Source organism: Pteropus vampyrus, unplaced genomic scaffold, assembly GCF_000151845.1.
Source record: "Pteropus vampyrus isolate Shadow unplaced genomic scaffold, Pvam_2.0 Scaffold135, whole genome shotgun sequence".
NCBI classification, from domain to species: domain Eukaryota; kingdom Metazoa; phylum Chordata; class Mammalia; order Chiroptera; family Pteropodidae; genus Pteropus; species Pteropus vampyrus.
In genome coordinates, this window is record NW_011888916.1 from 3,683,501 (window position 1) to 3,704,231 (window position 20,731).

Sequence of the window (20,731 nt, forward strand, 5' to 3'; positions counted from 1 at the left end):
TGGAACAGAAAAAGGACATTATGGGAAAACTGAGGAAATCTGAATCAGGTCTGGACTTTAGTTAATAATAATGGATCCATATCATTGTGGATTCATTGAGACAAACATACCATATTAATACAAGTACCAAATAGGGAGAACTGGGTATAGGAAATTCTCTGGACCATTTTCTCAATAATTTTCTAAATCAAAAAGTGTTCTAAAGTTTTAAAAAATTATTTAAAAAGCATATTTGTTAAGTGAATGTACAGCAGTAAATGCTGCAAGGTACTTTCATGTCCTTTTGTAAGGATGTACTGAGCACAGACTCCAGCACGATGCTAGAATACCGATGAATTCCTGAGACAAATTCCTGATGTTGAGCACTCCTGGGCCACTCTGTTTGCAGCATCACTTTCTCAACAACACATTTTGAAACACTACGAAGGCAGACTTCAGCCCTCCTCTAACTGAACTTCCAGTGGTTCAAAATGAGGAGAGTCTAGGTCAATGACAAAAATAACAAATCCTGCCCTCTCTGAGAATAAATCACATTTTCCCACTGCTCTAAAGTCCATCCGGCCATTAGCACCGATGAAGGCCTACTGTGCACCCAAGCCTAAGTGTGGCTTAGCAGCCAGCTCCTGTCCTCCATCGGGGTTCAAGTCCCACCCACAGTGAAGCTAGTCCAACATAAGTTTCTCTTCCAAGGGATCAAATGGAGTAGTACAGAATGAAAATGGCACAGATGTTCAGAGAAGACCAATTGTGGGAGCTGGGGCAATCAAGGAAGCCTTCTTATAGGGAAAGCCAGGCTGGATCTGGAAAAAGAAACAGGATTTAGAGAAATGGAGAAGAAGAGAGAAAGGAGAGAAGGTGCTTCAGGCAGAGGTCACAGCATGAGCAGAGCCAGGGCATCCAGGACTACCTGCAGGAAGCAGTCTGATTTAGCCCTGCAGTATGCCCTAGGGGAGCCAGGGAAGAGTAAGTGGGTAGGCTGAGCTGAGGGCCAGACCAGAAAAGGCCTCAAGATCCTCCCAGACTTTTAAGGCCAGGATCCAAGACTGGCTTCATGGAGCCTTCCCCAAATGCCCTGGTCACAAGCGGCCTTTCCTTCTCAGAGCCCCTCCCCCAGCTCTCTGACTTAGCTCGCTTCTGGCTTCATTCTTCCTTTTCACATGCTGTTTGCATTTGCTTTCTTGTCCTATCTCTCTTACCTACCTGTAAGCTTCCTGGAGGCAAAATCCCTTTCTATCTCATTTCAGCCTACTCTAGAGGGAACCTGAACATAAAGGGCTCAAAGAAACATCTGGTGAATGAGTAAAAGGAAGAGAGAATTAATAAGTGCATTAAAATCTAAGAAGCCAGGACTTTACCCTAAACACAACAGGGAGGTTTGCAAGGTTTGCAGAAAAATCTAGGATCGATCAAAACAATGACATTTCCTCCACCATCTCACTAACTTCTTCCTCTGCTTTGTTTTTCCCGATTCGTTTCTTGTCTGCCAGCTTTCAGCCATCCAACAAACATTAGCTAAAGGCCTATGTGCCAGGTATGTTCTAGGTATTAAGGATACAGATAACACAGACAGAAATCTCTCCTCTCATGGAGTGGACATTCTAGTGATGAGGTGAAGGGCAGTCAACAAAATAAGTAAGTAAAATATATGGAATGCCAATTACTGACAGGTGCTATGGAAGAAAAAGGCAGAAAAGAAGGATCAAAGGGAGTGATTCACAATTTTAAACAGGTTGATCATGGGGAGACCACTTTTGAGCAAAGACCTGAAGGAAGGTGAGGGCAGGAATTTTTTTCTTTTGTGTTCAATGATACGTACCCGGTACCTAGAGGAGTACCTGGCATGCAGCGGGCACAGAAGACTAGTGTGTTGGGAGGCTAATGAGTTTTTTAATTAAACTTTTTATTTTGAGATAATTGTAGATTTACTTGCAGTTGTGAGAAATAACACTCTGTGCCCAGGTTCCCTCAATGGTGACTTCTTATATAATACAATAATATCAAAACCAGGAAATGGACATTGATACAATCCACAGACATGGTCATATTTCACCAGTTTTACATGTACTCATTTGTGTACCTGCGCGCAGTATATTTGGTTTTATTTATATTTTAAGGGTTAATCCCTTTTTAATGTACAGCTAAGAGGCCCACTGAAGGGCCACTGAGCAGGCTGGGCATTTTCACATATGTGAGCTCCATTAATCCTCACAACCACTCCAAGAAGGTAGGTACTTTATCCCCATTTTACAGGGCTCAGAGCAGGAACTTGTTAGAAGCCACAGTTGATAGGCAGAGAGACCAGAACTCCAAACTCCTGACTGTGTGGTCCCTTCTCTGGGGGTCTTTCCTGAAGACAAGAATGGCCTGAATAAAAAATAAGAAATAAAAATAAAAACAAAACAAAACAAAGGAGGAAGTAGGGACCCAGTGGAAGGCCAGGCTCCAGAAGACATTAGAAGGGAGAGAAAATGAGGGAGGAGTGGATGAGGAAGCCTCTGGGATTCTGAGTCAGGGAGAACAGAAGTACCATCCATGGAAAAAGGAGTAGAGAACTAGGGGATTCTAGAGAAAGACAGAAAGGGATGTCCTGTGACCTTGGGCAAGTCGATTTACATCTCTGGGCTTCATGTTCCTCATTAGGACAGGACTGAGAATGGATGTAAAGGTGGTCCTTTGCAAAGCAAAAGTGCCAAGACTAGAAAGAAGGCAACCTAACCCAACAGCCCAGACAGTCTGCGGTCTCTCAACTAGAATGACTAGCTGGCTTTTCCAAAGATGAAAACGCAGAATTTAGGTCAGCACACACAGAGAATCTCACTTTGTTTACAAGAGACAGAGAGTGGGTGTTCCTATTAAATGCCTTTGAATCTCAGCAATGATGAGAGACCCAAGGCTGTTTACCACTTTGGATATTTACTTTTCTCATATACAAATCAGCTCTGGGGCCGTCAGCACTGACGCCACCTCACAATGCAGCCCCCTGACGTTCCCTGCTCTTCCCCAGTGCCCACACATGGTTTGAATTTATTGGTTTTAGCAGCTTTCATTTATATTGTATGTAGATCATGGAATGACCAGCAAACAGAAGCTCTGATCCGTGCCCTGGAAAAAACACAAAAGTGTGAGAAGGAGACCGAGGAGGAGGGCTGGGGAGATGCCTCCGATCCCAGGGGAAGTGTCTCCCACCCATGCAGGGGCCTAGTGCAAGCCCTCAGAGCCCTAGAGGGAATGAAAGATGAGCAGGAAACCACAGCCCCACCAGGAGACGGCTGGAGCACGAGGGTAAGAATGTAATCGGTGGTCACACCACCAAAGCTGAACACCTGGGTGCCATGGGGGAACATGCAGGCGGCTGCCTAGATTTCGACCTCTTGGAACCAAACATCTAGAAATCTGGGAACAATGTAGGGGTGCGGTTGGAGACTTTCTGTTTTCCACACGGATGCTCTGGCGATGATGTGTAGATACGGATGGTAATTTCACAGCTGCCCACAGCATCCCTGAGCGTGTACTTGGAGCCAGGCCCCGGACAAACCCAGATTCATTAGATGAGGCTCCTGCTCTCAAAGAACTTCAGACTTTAGAAGAGACGGACATGTAAACATATAAAAGGCAAAAAAATAAAAATGCCCTTTTCCAGTAAGGTCAGAGCCAGCTTCGAAAGTGGGTTTGCAGCCGTGGGGTGCGGTTTCTGGTTTACCAAGCACTCTCACACCCGCTAAGGAGGCTCAGAGAGGGGAGGGGCCTGCCTGAGTTCAGGCTGCTTACTCCAACCCAGTGCTCTCACAGTTTACAGACCATTTACAGACCACTGATCCCTGCTCCCCCACTTCCACTGGCGGAGCATTCAGGAACCGCCTGTCTCACCCACTCTCACTTTGAACAGGTGGAATACCCCAAATCTGCCATCAAATGGGTCACATGAAATGCAGGGACGTATTATCCTTCGGTAGCTATTTTTGAAATGGTGACAGGGTCTCAAGTTCCCTCACAAAAGGCTCTGTAATATATTTAACTACTGCTGGTCTCTTTCAGCCACCAAACCACTTTTATGATCTAGTTTTTAAGAGCAACCTCCCCCCATCCCACCAAGTTCCTGTTCCGGAAGCGGAGAGTCCATCTCCTCTGGCCCAGCAGTGACAGCATCCTGGATCTGATGACAGAAAAGACCCTCGTATGGCAGCTCTTTCCTCCAGTTCAGAGGCTTGAGATTTTCAGGTAAGCCTGGTGAGATGCTCCAGTTTAACAAATGACTGTTATTATAAAACATAGAAGTGGGGGACAATGCCTCCCACCCTAATGCACCCAGGATCAAGCCCAAACTTCTTAACATGGTTTACGAGGCTTCTGCCACATGGGCCACAAGCCTCTGTGGCCAGTCTCTACTCTTCTGTTTCTCCCACAAGCATTCTCCACTGCTGAGTAAGGACAGACCCTCTATCTGGAGCAATATAGCCATCAGCCCCAGCCCCATACATGGTGCTTTTTCTGAACCCAGGGAATACCCCTTTGTCCCTCAATACTGAGCTCAGGTGTCATTATACTGTCAAGTATAGTATGAATATAAGTATGAATACCTAGCCGAGAAGGGGAAGTCTGTCTATCGTATAGAAACTGAGCATCTTCACCAGCAAACAGAACTCCTGGACAGCGAGGATGCAGTCTCACCTACCTTGGTAGCTTCCATACAGCCTCCAGAGAACCCGAGTCTCTGCAAAGTCCCAACTACCATGGGGGTGGGGGCTCAGGGTCACGGCTCAATAGTGACAGACAGGTGGGAACTGATATGCTGTCCAGCTACTGTGGCAAATTGAACAGGGGTTCCTCAGGACTGGGCGATGGGGGTGTCACCTTTCCCTGCTCCTTTTCCTACACTAGAGAGCTCTGCAGAGAAGCACGCCAGCCATCCAGATTGCTGCTGTTACAAATTGACAGCCTCCACTTCTGTTGGTTACTCAGCCTGCCCTACCATCCCTTCACCTGCCAAGGTCAGCTTCTGCTCTCAATCCCCATCATAGCCTCTCTTTATACACTCTTCCTCACCCTAGGTCCTGGCAAACTGGCCACCTTACTGTCTTTTTCCCACAGTGGCAGCCTGCCTCAGGAGGAAGCATCAGAAGTCTATCGACTTCCTGCCTCTCCCAATCTTTCATACTTCCAGTCTCAGAAAAAGAGCTGCCCACCCCCACACCCACTATCAGATTCTAGTACCTTTTTATTCAATGCAGAGAGGTTGAGAGCTCAGGGTCTGCAGCCAGACTCTTGGTGTTTGCATTCTAGATCCTCCACCCATTCGCTGTGTGACTTCAGGGAAGTGAATTAACCTATCTATGCCTCGGTTTCTTCACCTGTAAATGGGGCTGAATAATAATAGTATATAAAGGGAAGAGGTTAAGAAGTACAAATTGGTAGTTACAAAATAGTCACGGGGATGTAAAGTATAGCATAGGGAATATAGTCAATAATATTATAATAACTACGTATGGTGTCGGGTGGGTACTAGATTTATTGGGGTGATCACTTGGTAAGTTATATAAATGTCTAATCACTATGTTGCATCCTGAAACTAATACAATATTGTATGTCAACTGTAATTGAAAAATAAAAAAATTACTAAGAAAAATAATAGTATGTACAGAGAGACTGTGGTAAGGATTCAGTGGGACAGTACACGTAAAGGACTCAGCCCTGTTCTTGGCACTCTGCTGTGAAGCACCTCTTCCTGGGGTCTCTTTGACCCTCCCTTCCCCTATTCATAACCTGGAACTAAGCCTGGCACAGAGTAGTTCCCAGTATTGCTTGTTAAACAAACGAAGGAATGAATGGATAGATGAACAGTTTCACAATAACAAGTTCAATTCTCTAAGTATTTACAGAGTATTTCTCTTTGGGAGAAAGAGAAGAGGAAAAACACCTGCACACCAAGTACCGAAGCACTCTAGAGTTAACAAAGTCCTTCCCAGGCTTTGTCCCTCCATTCTCTCCCTAACTGTGAGTCACTGTTATTGACATCCAGTCCACCTGCCCAGTAGAGGAAACGGACCCTCAGAGAGGGAAACGCCCCAGGTCATGGATCTAACCCGTCAGAGCTGGGCCTCAAGCCAGGTCTCTTGCCTAAACTTTTTGATCTATCCTTTTGATGTGTCCCCACTCCAGGTAGCAGCGGGAGATCACAAGGAGTGTGAACCAGAACAAATATGATCCAACATTACACACTGCAGATGGTCAGGAAAAACTGACCATGTTCCGAGTTGTCAGGCCACACGGCTCCCATCAGGCCAACTAACCGCCATCCTTGCTCTGGATGAGACTCAGTGTTCGAGAGACTAAAGGATCCAGAACTGTTTTCTCTATGAGATGGGCTTCACCTCAAGACCCAGACAGTGTGAAAATGGGCCAATAACAATAATTAAAATGACCACAACTTAAACTACTACAATTACCATTCATTACCGCTTACTGTGTACCGGGCACTCAGCTATGTGGTTTATAGGCATTACCTCATTCACTCCTCACAACACACTGCGGGGCAAAGACTATTGTGAGCCCCATTTTTTCAGATGTGGAAACAGACCCTCAGTCATCCAGCCAAAGTGGTGGAGCTGGAATTCCAACTCTATTCCAGTCTCTCTTCAGGTATCAAAAGATCCAAGTAGAAATCCTGGCTCCATCATTTTGCACAAAGTACTGAGCCTCAAATTCTTCAAAATGGGGAAAATAACAGTTACCTTTCGGGGTTGTTTTAGGGATTTACTGTGATAAACCTGAGGCCAAGCACATAATAGGCACTAACTAACAATGGATCTCTTGGGAGCTGGACAGGAAAAGGAAAGAATAAAGTCAATGCGTGGAGGAGTAGAAACACTTTCCTTATATACCCTCTGCATTTTCCTATCCTGGCCCTTTTGCTTAACAGTCTCCTTCCAGGAATGGCCTTACTCACTCCCATCTCCAGGGTCCCCAATCCTCCTCAACCTGCAAGGTCTTTATCAGGAATCCTTTCTTACCACCCTCTCCACAAAACTATATATAAAACAAAAACAAACAAACAAAAAAACACTCCACAAAACGGATAGAAGCAAAATAATATAAAATCATCTGCAAGACCACCAGTAGGCTGTGGCATGGGGGTTATGTAGTGCTAAGTCAACTAAACATTCCAGTCAAGGTCAAGCACAGTGACCAAGCATTATTACCACTAAAATCCCAAAGTGTCTCAGTTTACCCATCCCATGACCAATCCACAGCTCTTCAAGCTGCATCTCAACCTCAATGCAAGGTCTGGTGCTAAAAAATGCCCCATAATCCAGTGGATGATACAGCCACCTAACTGGAGAAATTCCAGGAGGTGGGGGAATGTGTGTGTGTGGAGCAGGGCACTGGAAGTCTGAACACTGGGGGGGAGGGGGGAGGGAGACTGGTCTAGCTCCTTCTAGGTGTTAAGGACTGGAGGAAGAGTCGGGTAGTGCATGTGAAAGACTGGAAATTGCAACCCGAGATGCAAATCGTTGGAATTATCATTGTCAATTAGGCTTTTGTCTCTTCTCAAACTCAAGGCTGAGCCATGTGAGCTAAGACTAAAGGATGAGCCAGTGAGATTTCCAGAAGGCTTTTTCCGCCTGCCGGAATCTTTCTTTCTAAAAAAGGCTTTCAAATGAGACCAGGGCTTAATTTTCAAACCGCCTAGAAGATGCACTAAGTCCACAGGAGATAAAACTGACCGGGAAACTTTAAATAACGTTAATAGGGAGGATGCAGGTAGGTCCTTTAAACAGACGGGGAAAGAAAAAAAAGCCTTGCCTTTTATCTTTGCATTGTGCGTTCCAGGGACAGGGCGGGCCGCCTCGAGGACGCGAGCGCAGCTAGCCCGAGGCACCTCCAGGCCCGCCTGTGAGGTCGCCTGCGAGGTCGCCCAGCCTGGCCAGCCTGGCCAGCCCGGCCGAGGGAAGGGCGGGGACGCACGCAGCTCTTTCAGGAAAGGAGCACTTGCGCTCCAGGAATCCAGTCCAGTCCATGGTGGCAAATGCGCGTGTGTGCGGCCCGTACAAAGCGATCTGGGCTCCCAGATGCCCTGGCACAGCCCTGGGCTCAGCCCCGAGGGGCGCGGGGCTGAGGCGGAGGTGGGCAGACAGCAGGCAGGCAGTCTCATTCAGCCTGGTCTTCCCACAGCCCACGCAGAAAGGGGCCAAGCTGAAATGCAGGCAGTCCGCACCACTTTGCTCCGGGCTAAGGTGTCAGGTACCTACTGTCTGCTGGACCCAGAACCCCGCAGCATTTCCTGCTAACTTTTAGTCCTTCAGTTCTCGGCTTCACCTGCACTTCCTCCAGGAAGCCCTCCCAGATCTTGCAGGAATGAGAAGCGTGCCTCTTCTGTGCGCCCACAATACACCACTTTACCCCCCACGGCCACCTTCATCTCCTCCCCCACCCCAACCATCAGCGGAAGGCATCTCCACCCATTCCCCTCTCCACTCTGAAAGGGAGCATCCAAGGATCAGTATCATTGTTCTTGTTCACTTTTCTTTCTTCAGCATATATCCCAATGTCTGGCACACCGCAAGAACGAAGAAACGTTTCTTGAATTGTAGTATAATGATGCTAATTTAAAAATACACTGATAACTATGAGCTACTGTCTAAAAATACACTGATAACTATGAGCTAGTGCTTACTGAGTTCTGGTTGTATATCTGGCACTGTACTACAGTGTTTTAACACTAATCAATTAATCCACACAGCAATCAGGTGAGGTTGACTGATGAGGAAACTGAGGCAGGGAATGGTTATGTAACTAGCCCAGGGTTACTTACACTCCCAATAAGTGCAATGATTCTGGGCACTTTCCCGTGGAAGCCCTCTCCTCCCCTCCCCCAGCTGAGTCTGCACCTTGCTGTGAAAATTTAAGACTAGTACTTGGTTCAAAGGTAGAATCAGACCAAGATGTTTATCTGAATGAAGGAGGTAGAATGCTTTATGCAGAGAACACAGGCTCACAAAGTAAGAGCAAATGAGAAGTAACTTTTAATGCTCCCCCACTCTTTCTGACCCAATTGGAAGAAAAGGGAGAAGCCCCAAGAATAAAAGTTGACAGGGCCTCAGCACTCAGCGTAGGGGAATATTTGTACTGGTACTGATCTGAAAGCCATAGGGTCCCCCAAGGAAGCCACCTTGCCTAGTAGGGGGAGGAACAGACTCCAGCAGCAAGTGCTACCAATGAGACTGCATATGTCCTTATTGCTCAGAGATGGACATAGATGACTTGCATGGATCTAATTTAGTGACCTCCTGGCTCTTTTCAAGGATAGTCAGGCATTCAGGGTGACCTAGGTACAACTCATCTACTGTTGTGGACTGAATATTTGCATCCCCCCCCATTCATATGTTGAAGCCCTAATTCACAATATGACGCTATTTGGAGATGGAGACTTTATGAGTTAATTAGGTTTGGAGGAGGTCATGATGGTGGGGCCCTCGCAATGGGATTAGTGCCCTAATAAGAAGAGACACCAGAGAGCTTACTTTCTCTCACTCTCAACTCATATCTACTCACCCCACTCTTCCCGTTCCTGCCCTGTGAGGACACAGTGAGGAAGCAGATGTCTGTAAGCCACAAAGAGAGCTCTCACCAGAACCCAACCATGCTGGCACCCTGATCTCAGACTTCTGGCCTCCAGAACTGTGAGAAAGTAAATTTCTGTTGTTTAAGCCGTTTGGCCTATGATATTTTGTTATGGCAGTAAAGCAGACTAAGACACCCACCAATCTTTTTAAATCACAATGCTATTCTGCAACATACAACTATAGGGTCATTACATTATACACCTGAAACTAGTATAATGTTATGTCCATATACCTCAATAAAAAAATAAATAAATAGAAGGGAAAAACCCCATAATGCTAAAAGCCAACCACAGCATTGCACGTAATCAGCTCACGTGGACAGCGCAATCTGGTAACTAGGGATAAAATTTTGGTTATAAAGGCCATTTGTTTGAAGAGTCCAGGCTTTTAAAGTGGACTGCCCTCAGAGACCCTTGCCACTTCAGAGGAGTAAGAGTTAGCCAGACAATAAAAACTGGGAAGGTAGAGGGAACAGCATAAGCCACGCATGAAGGTGTGACCAAGGATTGTGTGTGAGAGGCAGGGAGGGAGGGAGGGAGAACTAGAACAGGTCAGCATCGTTGGAGCCCAAAACCAAAGTAGCAAGTAATAAGTAAAATCAAAGTTTCATTTTAAAATGAAAACAAAGTGAGGGAGAGGATGGGGTGAGCCTGGAAAGGCTCATGTGGGATCTGGGGAGTAAAGAGGGAATAAAAAAAAGAGGTCTTTGTTTGCAAGTAACAGATGAGGAAGAGGAAACAACAAAGTGTTTCAGGCTGGAGAGAGGTCAACCCAATAGGGACCCACGGATGCCACAGAGTCTTGACCAAATGAGCCGTCAACAGTACAGAACTCATCTACACGGCTCACTCAGGTGGGTAGTCTGAGGGCTTTCTATGACTATGGAAGCCAAGATGCAGTCCCTTTTTAGCATCAGAGCTGCCAACATCCCAACCACAGAATGCACCACAAAGCCCCCACATCAGACCTGGAACACCTTCAGTCTAATTTTGTAGTCAATTGTAAGTATATTTTGAACTAGGTTTTGAAGCCGGGTCTATTAGAAAAGAAAAGACTGCCTCAGTAATCATCAGAATATAAAGTAAAATATGTAAGTGCTGAAAAAATATCATAAAATGCCATAAAAGTATTCCACGGAGGGAAAGAATATATGTGGCTGAGGCATCAAGGAATGCTTTGGATTAAGTCTTCTCAAGCAGATTAAATTTAGGAGCATTCTGGGAAGACTTCCTGGAGGAGGTACGGCTTTGGGCTGAGCCTTGAAAATCTCATAGGATTCAGAGGTGGAAGAGGAAAGGAGGAAATTCCTGGAGAGGGAGGGGGCCCAGTACAAGCAAAGCACTTCCAAGCTTGGGGTAACAGTTTTGTGTTCCAGCGGATATACGGTACAGATTTAAAAGCCTGTGGATCCTGGAGGAGCTGCTCGGCGAGACGGCTTGGCAGCGGCCAAACAAAACTGAAGGCTGGGCCACCGGCTGCCTGTGGATTAAGTGGGCGGATAGAGAGCCAGTGATGGGAGATAAAAGGGAGTGAAGTGGATAATATTTAGAAGCAAACTTGAGGGAAAAAGAACGTCGGCAGCTTGGCTGGCAGGCTGCGGCACTCGTCACATTCTTGTTTCCTCCCTCCGAGAGCTGGGAAAGCTGCATTACCAGGCGACCTCTTCCTGGCTTTGAGCGGTGTCCAAATGGGAACTATTAACAAAGGCACGCTCCCATTTTTATCTCCGTCACAAAATGCCTCACCGCTCAAGCTTTCTGTCTTGGGCCTGGGATTGGCTGGCGGGTGTGTTGCGGGAAGGAGATCAATGTGTATTCGGACGGGCCTTCTTGGAATTCTTGAGAACTGGTCCCTTCCAACTCTAAAATTTTAGAAGTCTGTGTGTCTATGAGCTGAAAATTCTTCAAAGCTGAGAGGCTAGGATTTCACAACGTGAAGATTCTTCGAGTCCAAAAATGCCTCTGAGCCTAACGTTCTAAGATTTCACCATTCTTAGATTCCCTGAGCCTCCAAGTCCCGGCTTAGGATTCGGAGATTCTGTAAGACTGGAAGATTTCATGCTGTAAACTTCTGATTTTGAGACGAGACTATTTCATGACATCTTAGTCATCTCCAGCTTTATGGCCTCACTCCCTTTTGACAGAGGTAACTAAGCCATCCTGTGTATCTGTTTCTCTGTGTTTTTCCCATCACATTGTGTTAATACATTAAACGTTAAAGTCTGAGTTAACCAGGTCAGAGAGAGCAGACAGAGACTGCCATACCAGCAGGGGCACTTTGCAAACAGCAATCTGGGCATAGAAAGAAAGAATCTGAGAATACACATGCCTAGAGGTCAAGGCTAAGGGCTCCCCAGAGTGACTTCTACACCATGTGAAGGATATTTACTGAACAGCTCCCAGCCACAGGGCTTAGTGGGGGAGACACGGTGGTTGTGGAAGGCTGCAGAGCACAGGCTGATGGGCTGGAAGAAGCCTGTTCCCAGTCCAGGAGCTAGAGTTACATGGGGGACACGAGGCAAGCTTGTGTTTAGATCCGACATTGACCGAAGGGCTCTCTGTGGTTGACTTCTGAAGAGAAGAGGACCCAGCAAAGTTTGAGGTCCTTAAAGGCGCCCAGCTGCCTTAGGAGAGGTGTTAGATCCCTTCATGCAGGGAGGTGCATAAATCTGATGGGGAGCCACCAGTAGGGAATAGAGCTGTGAACTCGAGGAACTATAGGTCAGTGCTGTTGTGGCTGCCACGGAGGCTCAGAGAGGGCGGAAGACTCAGGAATGACATTCTTGGGGACTAGAAATGACAGATGGGTTCTAAAAGATGGGAATGCAGACAGGAAAAGAAAGGGAGAACAGGGTCTTCATGTGAGGTGTGGAGAACCAGGACACAGGAGAGTCTAATGCACAGCTGTACAAAGGGACTAATGATACCCATTGTCTCTGGCGAGGCAGTGAACTCTTAGCAGGAAAATAAAACTAGGCCGTTCCCAGATCTCTGCTCTCAGCATTGCTCTGGCTTGACACTAAGATGCTCTGCTTGAATGAGTGAGGAAGTGAGTGAGTGAGAGGAGTCCTAATGAACGAAAGGCTCCAAGGCTGGGCAGGTATCCAGTGGACTATGCTGAGAAAGGCTGGGGCTCTCTCTGCTCTGCAGACTGGTAGCGAGAGGCAGCAGGATCACCCACTGGAACCAACCGGCTTCTAGACAAGTAGGTATCAGCAGAAGCCCGCCAAAGACAAGCCTGCCAGCCCCTCCCAGCTGCAGAGAACTTGGGCTCAACACTTCAAGGTAGCCCGGAGCCTCTAAGATATGGGAGCCAAAGACGAGCCCCACAGAAGTCATAAGTGGGCCTGCCCTAGATACTGTCTAGCCAATACTCTTGTAGGACAGAGGGGACAACCTAGGCCCAGAGAGGGAAAAAGCTAGCCCAAAGTCACCAGCAAGTTGGGAATGGGTCAGGGTTAAAGCCAGATTTGGATTTGAACCACCCACTTGATGATTTTCATATTTTGTGTCCTTGTACAAAGGTGTGGAGCTATTAAAGTTCAAGCAGGGAGTGCCTCACTGTGGCTTATGCAGTCTCTCTTCATTCATTCATTCATTCATTCATTCATTCATTCAGTAATGCTAGATAGTGGAAGGAAGGGAAGCAGGATCGTTATATCATGGTTTCTGACCACTCATTCATTCAACTGTGCACACTTAGCCCATGTCAGGGGTCTTGTCTTCACAGTGATCTTTTAGAAATCTGGTAATGTCTTTGGGAATTCTTATTTTAGAATCACCTTCAGATCCAATTTACAAGCCAGGAGAAAATCAATGTCAACATTTTTCAATTCTCTCTCTCTCTCTCTCTCTCTCTCTCGTCTCTCTGTCTGTCTCTCCCTTTCTTCTTTTCCCTCTCTCTCTCTATCCTGAGTCCACTTAGCCTGGTGTATAATCACAGCCAAATGACTTAACCTTTTTAAGCCTCAATTTATTGTCTGTGAAAGAGATATGATAATATGTCTTGTGGCATCTCCATGAGATGATGTATTTACGATGTCTACTGCAGTACCCTGTACAAAGACAGAGCTCAATAAATGATTTTGTGGTTTCTAACTCCCTGGTGAGGAGGCTGTAGAATTTTACAGACATTTTGGATACCCTTGGCAGCCGTGCCCACGTGTTCAGGCTCTGCGCACACTGGATGAGTGACGTTGCATGTTTGTTAAAACACGCAAAGTACAGAATGGCAGGATCCTCACCCTCTCATTATGCCTCAGAGAACCACATAACTTAGAAGACTTCTTACCCAGTGCCTCCACTGAATGGGTGGGGGAGGACTGAGGCCTCCTAGAGGGAGGAGGATATCTCCTGATCAACCCAGAGAATTCGTGGCAGCTGGTACCAGTCCCTGGAGGCAGGTGACAGAGCTGATTGAAATCTGTAAGTCCCAAGATTGTCACAAGACCTGGACTCAAGGCTCAGGCATCCCCAGACCTCTGAGGGCAGAGGCCACCACCACTCCTTATTAGCCCAGCTTTACTCTGTTCAACAAAGGGTGGGCAGTGGACATGGTTGCTGAGAGAAGGTACCAACAGGGCAGAGATGAGGCTTCCCTCCTCTGTCTTTCTTGGTCCTGGAGCCCAGACTCCTTTCCAAGCTCAGGTAGTTATTTTACCCACTCAATAACCTCCCACACATAGTTGTCTTCTCATGTTTTCACAAAACCAGCTCAGCTGTGAAAGGCTGGTCACTACTGTCCCATTTGATAGATAGGAACACCGAAGTTATATACAAATCATTGGCCTTAGAGCCAGAGCTGGGACTGAAAATCATCTAGAGGCAAGTCTCTTCTCTCTCAGCCCACGAGCTGAACTGTCTGTAACATAACAGAGAAATCTTTAGAGGACCTGCTTTCCCCATCCCTACTCCAGCCCCAGAGTCAAAGGAAATAATTTTCTCTATAAGTATAAATTTTCCAAGAAGTACACTTTTAAATCCTCAAGTCCTTTAGGGAAGTAACAGAAGAAGGCACTGAAGGAAGGATTGTAGGACACGAACTACCCAGTCAGCATGGGGTGGCAGGAAAAGCATATCTTTATTTAGAATCAGGGAGACTGGCTCTGTTCCTTATTAGCCATGTGACCTTGGGCGAGTCATTCAACCTTTCTGAGCGCCCACCTTAGAAAACCACAGGGTTGTGAGAATCCAACAAAATGGAAAAGCGTACAGAGCTTCCTGCAGGGCCCCAGGCACGTGGAATTGGTTGTAACTGTCCCATGGAATGTCAGAGCTGGAAGGGGCTTGGATGATGACCTAATCCTGGTGTCTCATTTCACAGATGGGAAAAACAAGGCCCAACGAGGGCAATTGACTTACCTAAGGTCACACAGCAAACTCCTAGTGCTACTGGGTCTAGCACCCTCGGTTTATATTGAAATCAGAGACCAGGGTCAATGAGCTCAATCTTCTTAGCTATGTAAAAGTGGAAGAAACTTTTCAGTAGTTCCTCCAACCCATGGAGTCCCAAATTTTAAGCTTCCTTTCTCCACTTAGCAAGGAAAAATGTGGTATTTCTGCCCAGAAAAAATATATATATATAAAAATTTGAGAAATACTTAAATTAAAACTAAAATCCCAGGTCGTAACACAAAGGCACTCTCTTTTAAAGCTTCTATTTCCCGCCCTCCTCTCTCATTGCTCCCTCCCCAAATATTTTGCAATAACAGTAATGCTGAGAGGAAAGAAAAAATAAAAATCTGATGCACTTAACAGATATTTCGGTACAATAATGCATCACAGATGTTCATATCAAACTGTGCACGCGCGCATACAATTTTACTGAGAAGGCTATTGCATTTCTAACTTTGGGGTAGGGGATCCCTAAAAACCCCATCCACCCAGGCTCCGGAATCTCTTCCTTTCCTTTTAGCCCACGGCTGCCCCACAGGGATGGAGGAGAGATTTCATCGCCTCACTCCAAAATGATAACAGGACAAATTGGTGGGGTCGGACTCTCTGGCAGGTGGTGAAGGGTGTGTAGAGATTAGGGAACCAAGAGGAAACCTGTTTTCTTTTGTCTGGGGTTTGCTTCTTCCAGTGCTTCTGAGGAGCTGGACCCAAGAACAATGTTAAAAGTGGGCCCAGGCTGGCAATGGCGTGGGCACATTTTTGAAACTAGAGATTTGAGTCTGTTTGATCTTAAAACATGGGCTTTGGAGACTGTCAGCGGGCTCCTCACTGGCCGATGAATGGCTCTCAGGAACTTTTCCTAAAACATAACCTCACACGCTTTCCAGCAAATGTTTTCAACCTACGAAAGCCGTCCTTTGGTTGAACAGCAGTGTTTCCAGACCCCGAAGAAAGATAATTTTGTTGTTTTAAGAGAGACAGATTAAAGCCAGGGGCTGTTTAACCAGAGGGTTTGTGTGCTCCCTTCAGCTCTCGCGGATTCCTCTGAGGTTGGTACAAAGAGGGTGTTGAGAGTGACAGTGGATCCCCCACCTCCCCAGCCTAAAAAAGATATCGAGGCCAGACGTTGAGGCCTCTGAACAGAGAGGCCTCCCACAAGCCTGCCTCCAAAATGAGATGGGCGGTGAGTGCTGGGGAGCCCGACACAGATAATATCAGCTCTCGGGGCTGGCAAGGGAAGAGTCACTTCGGAGTGAGAGAGCCGGTGTGTTCAGAGGAATCAGCGCTGGGCCAGAGAATGCACAGGATTTTCCCCCATGGAGAAGGAGTCAGGCGTAGTCAGAACCCTGCGGGGCGTGACTAACTGCCCCAATATTCCTGCCACCGGGGCCCTCTGGGTAAGGACTCCACAATTATGGGAGAGCCAGCAGGAGAACCGACAAACGCGCCTTTCATTTGGCCGGCAAATCAATCTAGCTTCTTACCTCCCCGGGGACAATATTGCATTTCCCCTGGAAAAACAAAGGCCAGAGATCTCGGAAGGGGGATCAGTTACTGCTGCTGTTTCCCTGGTGAAGAGCTTGCAACATCTCGGGAGCAGCAAGCAGTTCTGGTCCCAGTGGTAGAGCTTCTAGCCCTGCCAATTTAAGGGGCAGCCTCCTTAATGGAGGAGCATGCCTCAGGGGCCACGCCTAACTCCTCAAGCGGGTAACTGGCCCAAGCCCTGTCTTGGGGTCTTGGGGCCTCCTTGCAGGAGCCACCAGCCATGATTTGAAGCCCAATCTCAGGACTGACAGCCTGTTCTCAAGGCACAGATATGAACTCATTGTTCCCAGGGCCTCTGAGTTGAGTTCGGGGCCAGTAAATTGCAAGTGACCTCCGCCCATGGAGACGGGGGCTTTTAATGACATTTTGCTGGATCAGGTCTTTGGCAGCCAGAGACTTTAAACCTCCTAAGCTCTTGCCTTCTCCCTGCCCCCACTTCTAGGTTCAGAAATCAGAACTGTCAACCTTTAAGTGAGTACATTTTTCTGAAATTATTAATCCCTAAACTATCCAGGCTGACTTTCTCCCAGCCTAAGGAGGTAGTCCGAGGGTCGCCTGGAGCTTTGCAAAGGTCCAGGAAATTTGGCATTGCTGAATGACAAACAGCAAGCCATAGACACCCGATCCACTTGCTACACCTGCCCTACCCCGCCAGTCTCAGGCACTGTCTCTGTCTCTGTGTCCTCTGTATATATGCTGTTGCCTAGATGTGCCCACACAACAGCCTCAGGACAGTCTCCTGCTCCTGAGACCCAGGGCCTCGAATGCAAACTTGCAGCTCCCTCTTTTTGTTTTCATCACTCTGATGCTCCCAGAGAAATTCTTTCTGCTCGGGCAAGCACAGCAGATAGGTAACACCACTGAGAGGGAAGCAAACACCCAAACACTTACCCCCAATTACAGCACACATCGATTGGCCCTCATACCATCCCCAAAACAGCTGGAGAGCTGCCCTACAACCCAAAAGACCCTCTCCCTCTGGCAGAAGGACAGAGCTCCAGCAGATGGAGGAGGAAGACGGAGAAGAGGACAAGGGCGCACAGGGGCTGCCCAGCTTGGAGGGCCGGGTGCCAAGTGCCTACCTGCGAGAAGTTGAGCCCATTGAGCGGATGGCACTGCTCCTCTACCCGCTCCACGGCCCCTGTGCTCTTCTTCATCTTCTCGGCCTGCTGGGCCAGGTAGAGGTCGAGCACAGGCACTCCCCGGGAGCGCACATCAGTCTCTGTCAGTGAGTTCACCATCAGCATCACCCACACAGGCCTCTTGCGCTCCCAGTTGCCCGCGATGGCATTGAACAGGTAGTCAGCGTAGAGCCCCTTACCCCGCTGGGCAGGTGTCATCCACGAGGGCATCATCAGCTTCACGTAGTCCAGGTGGCGCTTCAGGCGCCAGTAGAGCTCACGGGGCAGCACATCTTGCAGGTTCTCCCCATGCGGCAGCAGCTGGCAGCTGGCCAGCGCTGAGATGGTGTAAGGGTCTGTCAGGTCCAGCTCGAAGTAGACACGGGCACTGGCCTGGAAGGCTGCTTTGGAATTGTCCGGGATGAAGTCCCAGACACGGGTGTAGGGGACGTGGATGGTGCCAAACAGGTAGGCTGGGGGATCACGCCGAATAGTCCAAAGGAAGGAGTTGAGGTCCCTTTGCTGTAGGGAGAGAGGAGAAGGAAGGCAGTGAGGCTGACGGCAGCAGAGTCAACCAAGATTAACACGATGGGGATGGAAGGCAGAGACCTACATGGGGCCACGGGAAAGAGCAAGGGCTTTGGAAGCTGAAATCTTCAGGCAAATCCTGGCTTTGCCCTGACTGAGCAGTATGATCTTGAGCATATTGTCTGACTTCCCAGACACTCAGTTTCCCCATCTGTAAAATGGGGGGTGTGATGACAGCAGTTACCTCAGGGGGTTGAGGAGAGAATGAAAAGACACAATATATGTAACTAAGCTCTAAGAGCAGTTCCAGGCACAGAGGAAGGGGTTATGATTAGCTTTCGCAGTGAGTGCCAAGGTCTGCCACACCACCTGAGAATATTCATGCTTGGCCAAGCCAAACCTTCACCCGTGGTGTTATTGGGGTTGGAGCGGGGGAGAGGGCAAGAGTCTTGCTTTGGCAAGAAGGGAGGAAGTCATATAACTTTTAAATCCATCCATTAGAAGATACATGCCAAGAGCACTTTGAAAGCAGAACACCTATTAAAAATAGCACACCTATTTAAACAGCGACTTCCCATTCATCAGGGCGGATACAGTTTTCTTTTTGGAGGGCAGGTCTGGGTGTCAGCTACTCTGCTCGACCAGCTGAAACCACAGATGATAAAGTGCTTTAAAAGCTGCAGGCTAAGTGAAGTCTCAGGCCCTGGTTTGGGAGGAGAGGATTCCATAGAATTAGTCGCAAGAAATGTACATGTTCTGGGTGCTTTCCCGGCTGCTCCCCTAAATAGGTGTACCTGCTCTCCAACTCCAATTCTCTGCCATCTTCTATGATGACAAGGGTGTGTGCAGGGGTGAAGAAGGGGCATGGAAACAGGGGTCATTTCTCCAGATCCAGTTTAGGGCCAGCGGTTAAGGGGCATGAAAAAGCGACTGTCATTCCTCTCAGGCAAAGTCATTTTTTATTCAGAAAAAGACCCTAGTCTGCCCACTTAGCACCTGCAAGCTTTAGATCAACTCAACATTTTTTTCTGCCTGATTTTAGCACAGTGAAAAGTATGTTTCAGGGTAGGTGGAGGGAACAGTACCTTAAATTACTACCAACAACTGTAAATCCCAGCGTATTGGAGATAGACTGGCTCTAGGTACCCAGCAGGCCACCAAACTCCCTGTTTCTGCCTAAGTCAGGACACTGGCGGTGTACCTTGTCCAAGGTCAACCACCTCTCCGCTAACAGGAAGCCAGTGAGGAGCCTACAAAACCATCCTATGGTACCCTGGCCTCCATTTCAGGGTTATTTTCAATGCATTACTTTATACTTTGAGGGAGGGGCAGTGAGAGAATTCAAGATTCCTTGGTTTGGAAGGAAAATTAGGAGAACCAATAATTACTCAACCCCAAAGAAATATTAGGCTAGCATGTCCTTCTCTCCTTTGGAATGGTCTCCTTTTTTGTGAAGTAGGGGTACTTGGAAGAGTGGGTGCTGAGAACTTGGCTGGAGAGAGAAACCTGGGAACCTGCACCAGGGAGAAAGTTTGCTTTAGGTCAGAGCGGGAGGGCAGGAGAGACACGGAGCAGAGAGCGTGAATGAGAAGGGTCTGATGGAAGTCAGAGGAGGGGGCAAGGAACGGCAGAAAGAGTCCGAGTGGGCACAGAAGGGTGAAGACAGGATAAAAGCAAGAAAGAAATGAGTCAAAAGGGCACAGAGAGCAACCGTCCAAGCAGGACCGAAAGTCGAGGAGAGCCCGGGAGCGTCAGCGTGTGTAGAAGCCGGCGAGGGAGCGCCCATCTCGGCTCCCGGCACGGAGCTGGAGCCCGAGCGGCAGAAGCTAGGGCAGGGCGCTCGAGGCAGCGCCCAGCGGGCGAAGGTGGAGCGGGTGGGCTTAGGTGAGTGTAGAAGGTAGGACCCAAAACCATGGTCCCCACGGGGCTGGAGTGCCGGAGTGGCCGGGAGAGTGGCCGGGCAGGCGCTCGCTCACCGATCCGGGCGGCCGGCACTGTCCTCCGTCCAGGGGCTGCGGGCGGGCGCGGGCGGTAGCCAGGAGCGCGGCGAGCAGCGGCCCCGCCAGGGCGGCGTGCATCCTGCTGGGGCCCGCGGGGCGCGGGGGACCCTCCTGGGCGGCGCCCCCTCAGCGGGGCGGGGAGCCCCCAGCTGGGCACCGAGGTTCCTCAGGAGCTCGGGGCTCCAGCCGCGGGATGCTGGGAGCCTGCTGGGGCGTGGCTGGATGTCCCTGACGAACCTGGGGGTCCCTCTGGGGCGGGGCTCTGTCTGTTGGAAGAGGGGGACCCTCTGGGGCGGGCCCCCCAGCAGGGCGCACAGCCCCGTCGGCGGAGCCTCGGGGTTCTGAGAGCGCGTGGGGGTCCTGGGGTGTGCGGAGGTCCCGCAGCTGCGTCGCGGTCCAGGGGCGCGCGGTGCTCCCGGGGCAGCACTGGGATCCCGCGGCGCGCGGGGTCCCGGGGTTATGCTGGGGACCCGGGGTGCGCAAGGTCCCAGGGGTGCGCCGCGCTCCAGGGGGCGCGCAGTGGG

The 20,731-nt window shown here is 48.7% G+C and overlaps 1 protein-coding gene and 1 long non-coding RNA gene across 11 annotated transcripts in view; one reads left to right on the top strand and one right to left on the bottom strand.

The window, feature by feature from the left end:
• The window catches only part of TRABD2B (TraB domain containing 2B), a 204,055-nt gene extending 183,330 nt beyond the window's left edge, over positions 1 to 20,725 (bottom strand). For 7 of the 8 annotated variants that reach the window (XM_023535033.1, XM_023535034.1, XM_023535037.1 and 4 more), the window contains exons 1-2: positions 20,184 to 20,725; positions 17,641 to 18,201 (exon numbers count right to left, since the gene is read on the bottom strand). In XM_023535033.1, coding sequence (XP_023390801.1) covers positions 17,641 to 18,201; positions 20,184 to 20,285 — 663 coding nt within the window. In that variant the 5' untranslated portion in view covers positions 20,286 to 20,725. Of the gene's footprint in view, positions 1 to 17,640; positions 18,202 to 18,762; positions 18,848 to 20,183 lie in introns of those variants that run through there. The other variant, XM_023535040.1, reaches the window with a different exon arrangement.
• Positions 18,987 to 20,731, top strand: part of LOC105297162 — a 38,557-nt gene continuing 36,812 nt past the window's right edge. For all 3 annotated transcript variants that reach the window (XR_002782155.1, XR_002782157.1, XR_002782159.1), the window contains exon 1: positions 18,987 to 20,091. This is a non-coding gene — a long non-coding RNA (uncharacterized LOC105297162). The remainder of the gene's footprint in view (positions 20,092 to 20,731) is intronic.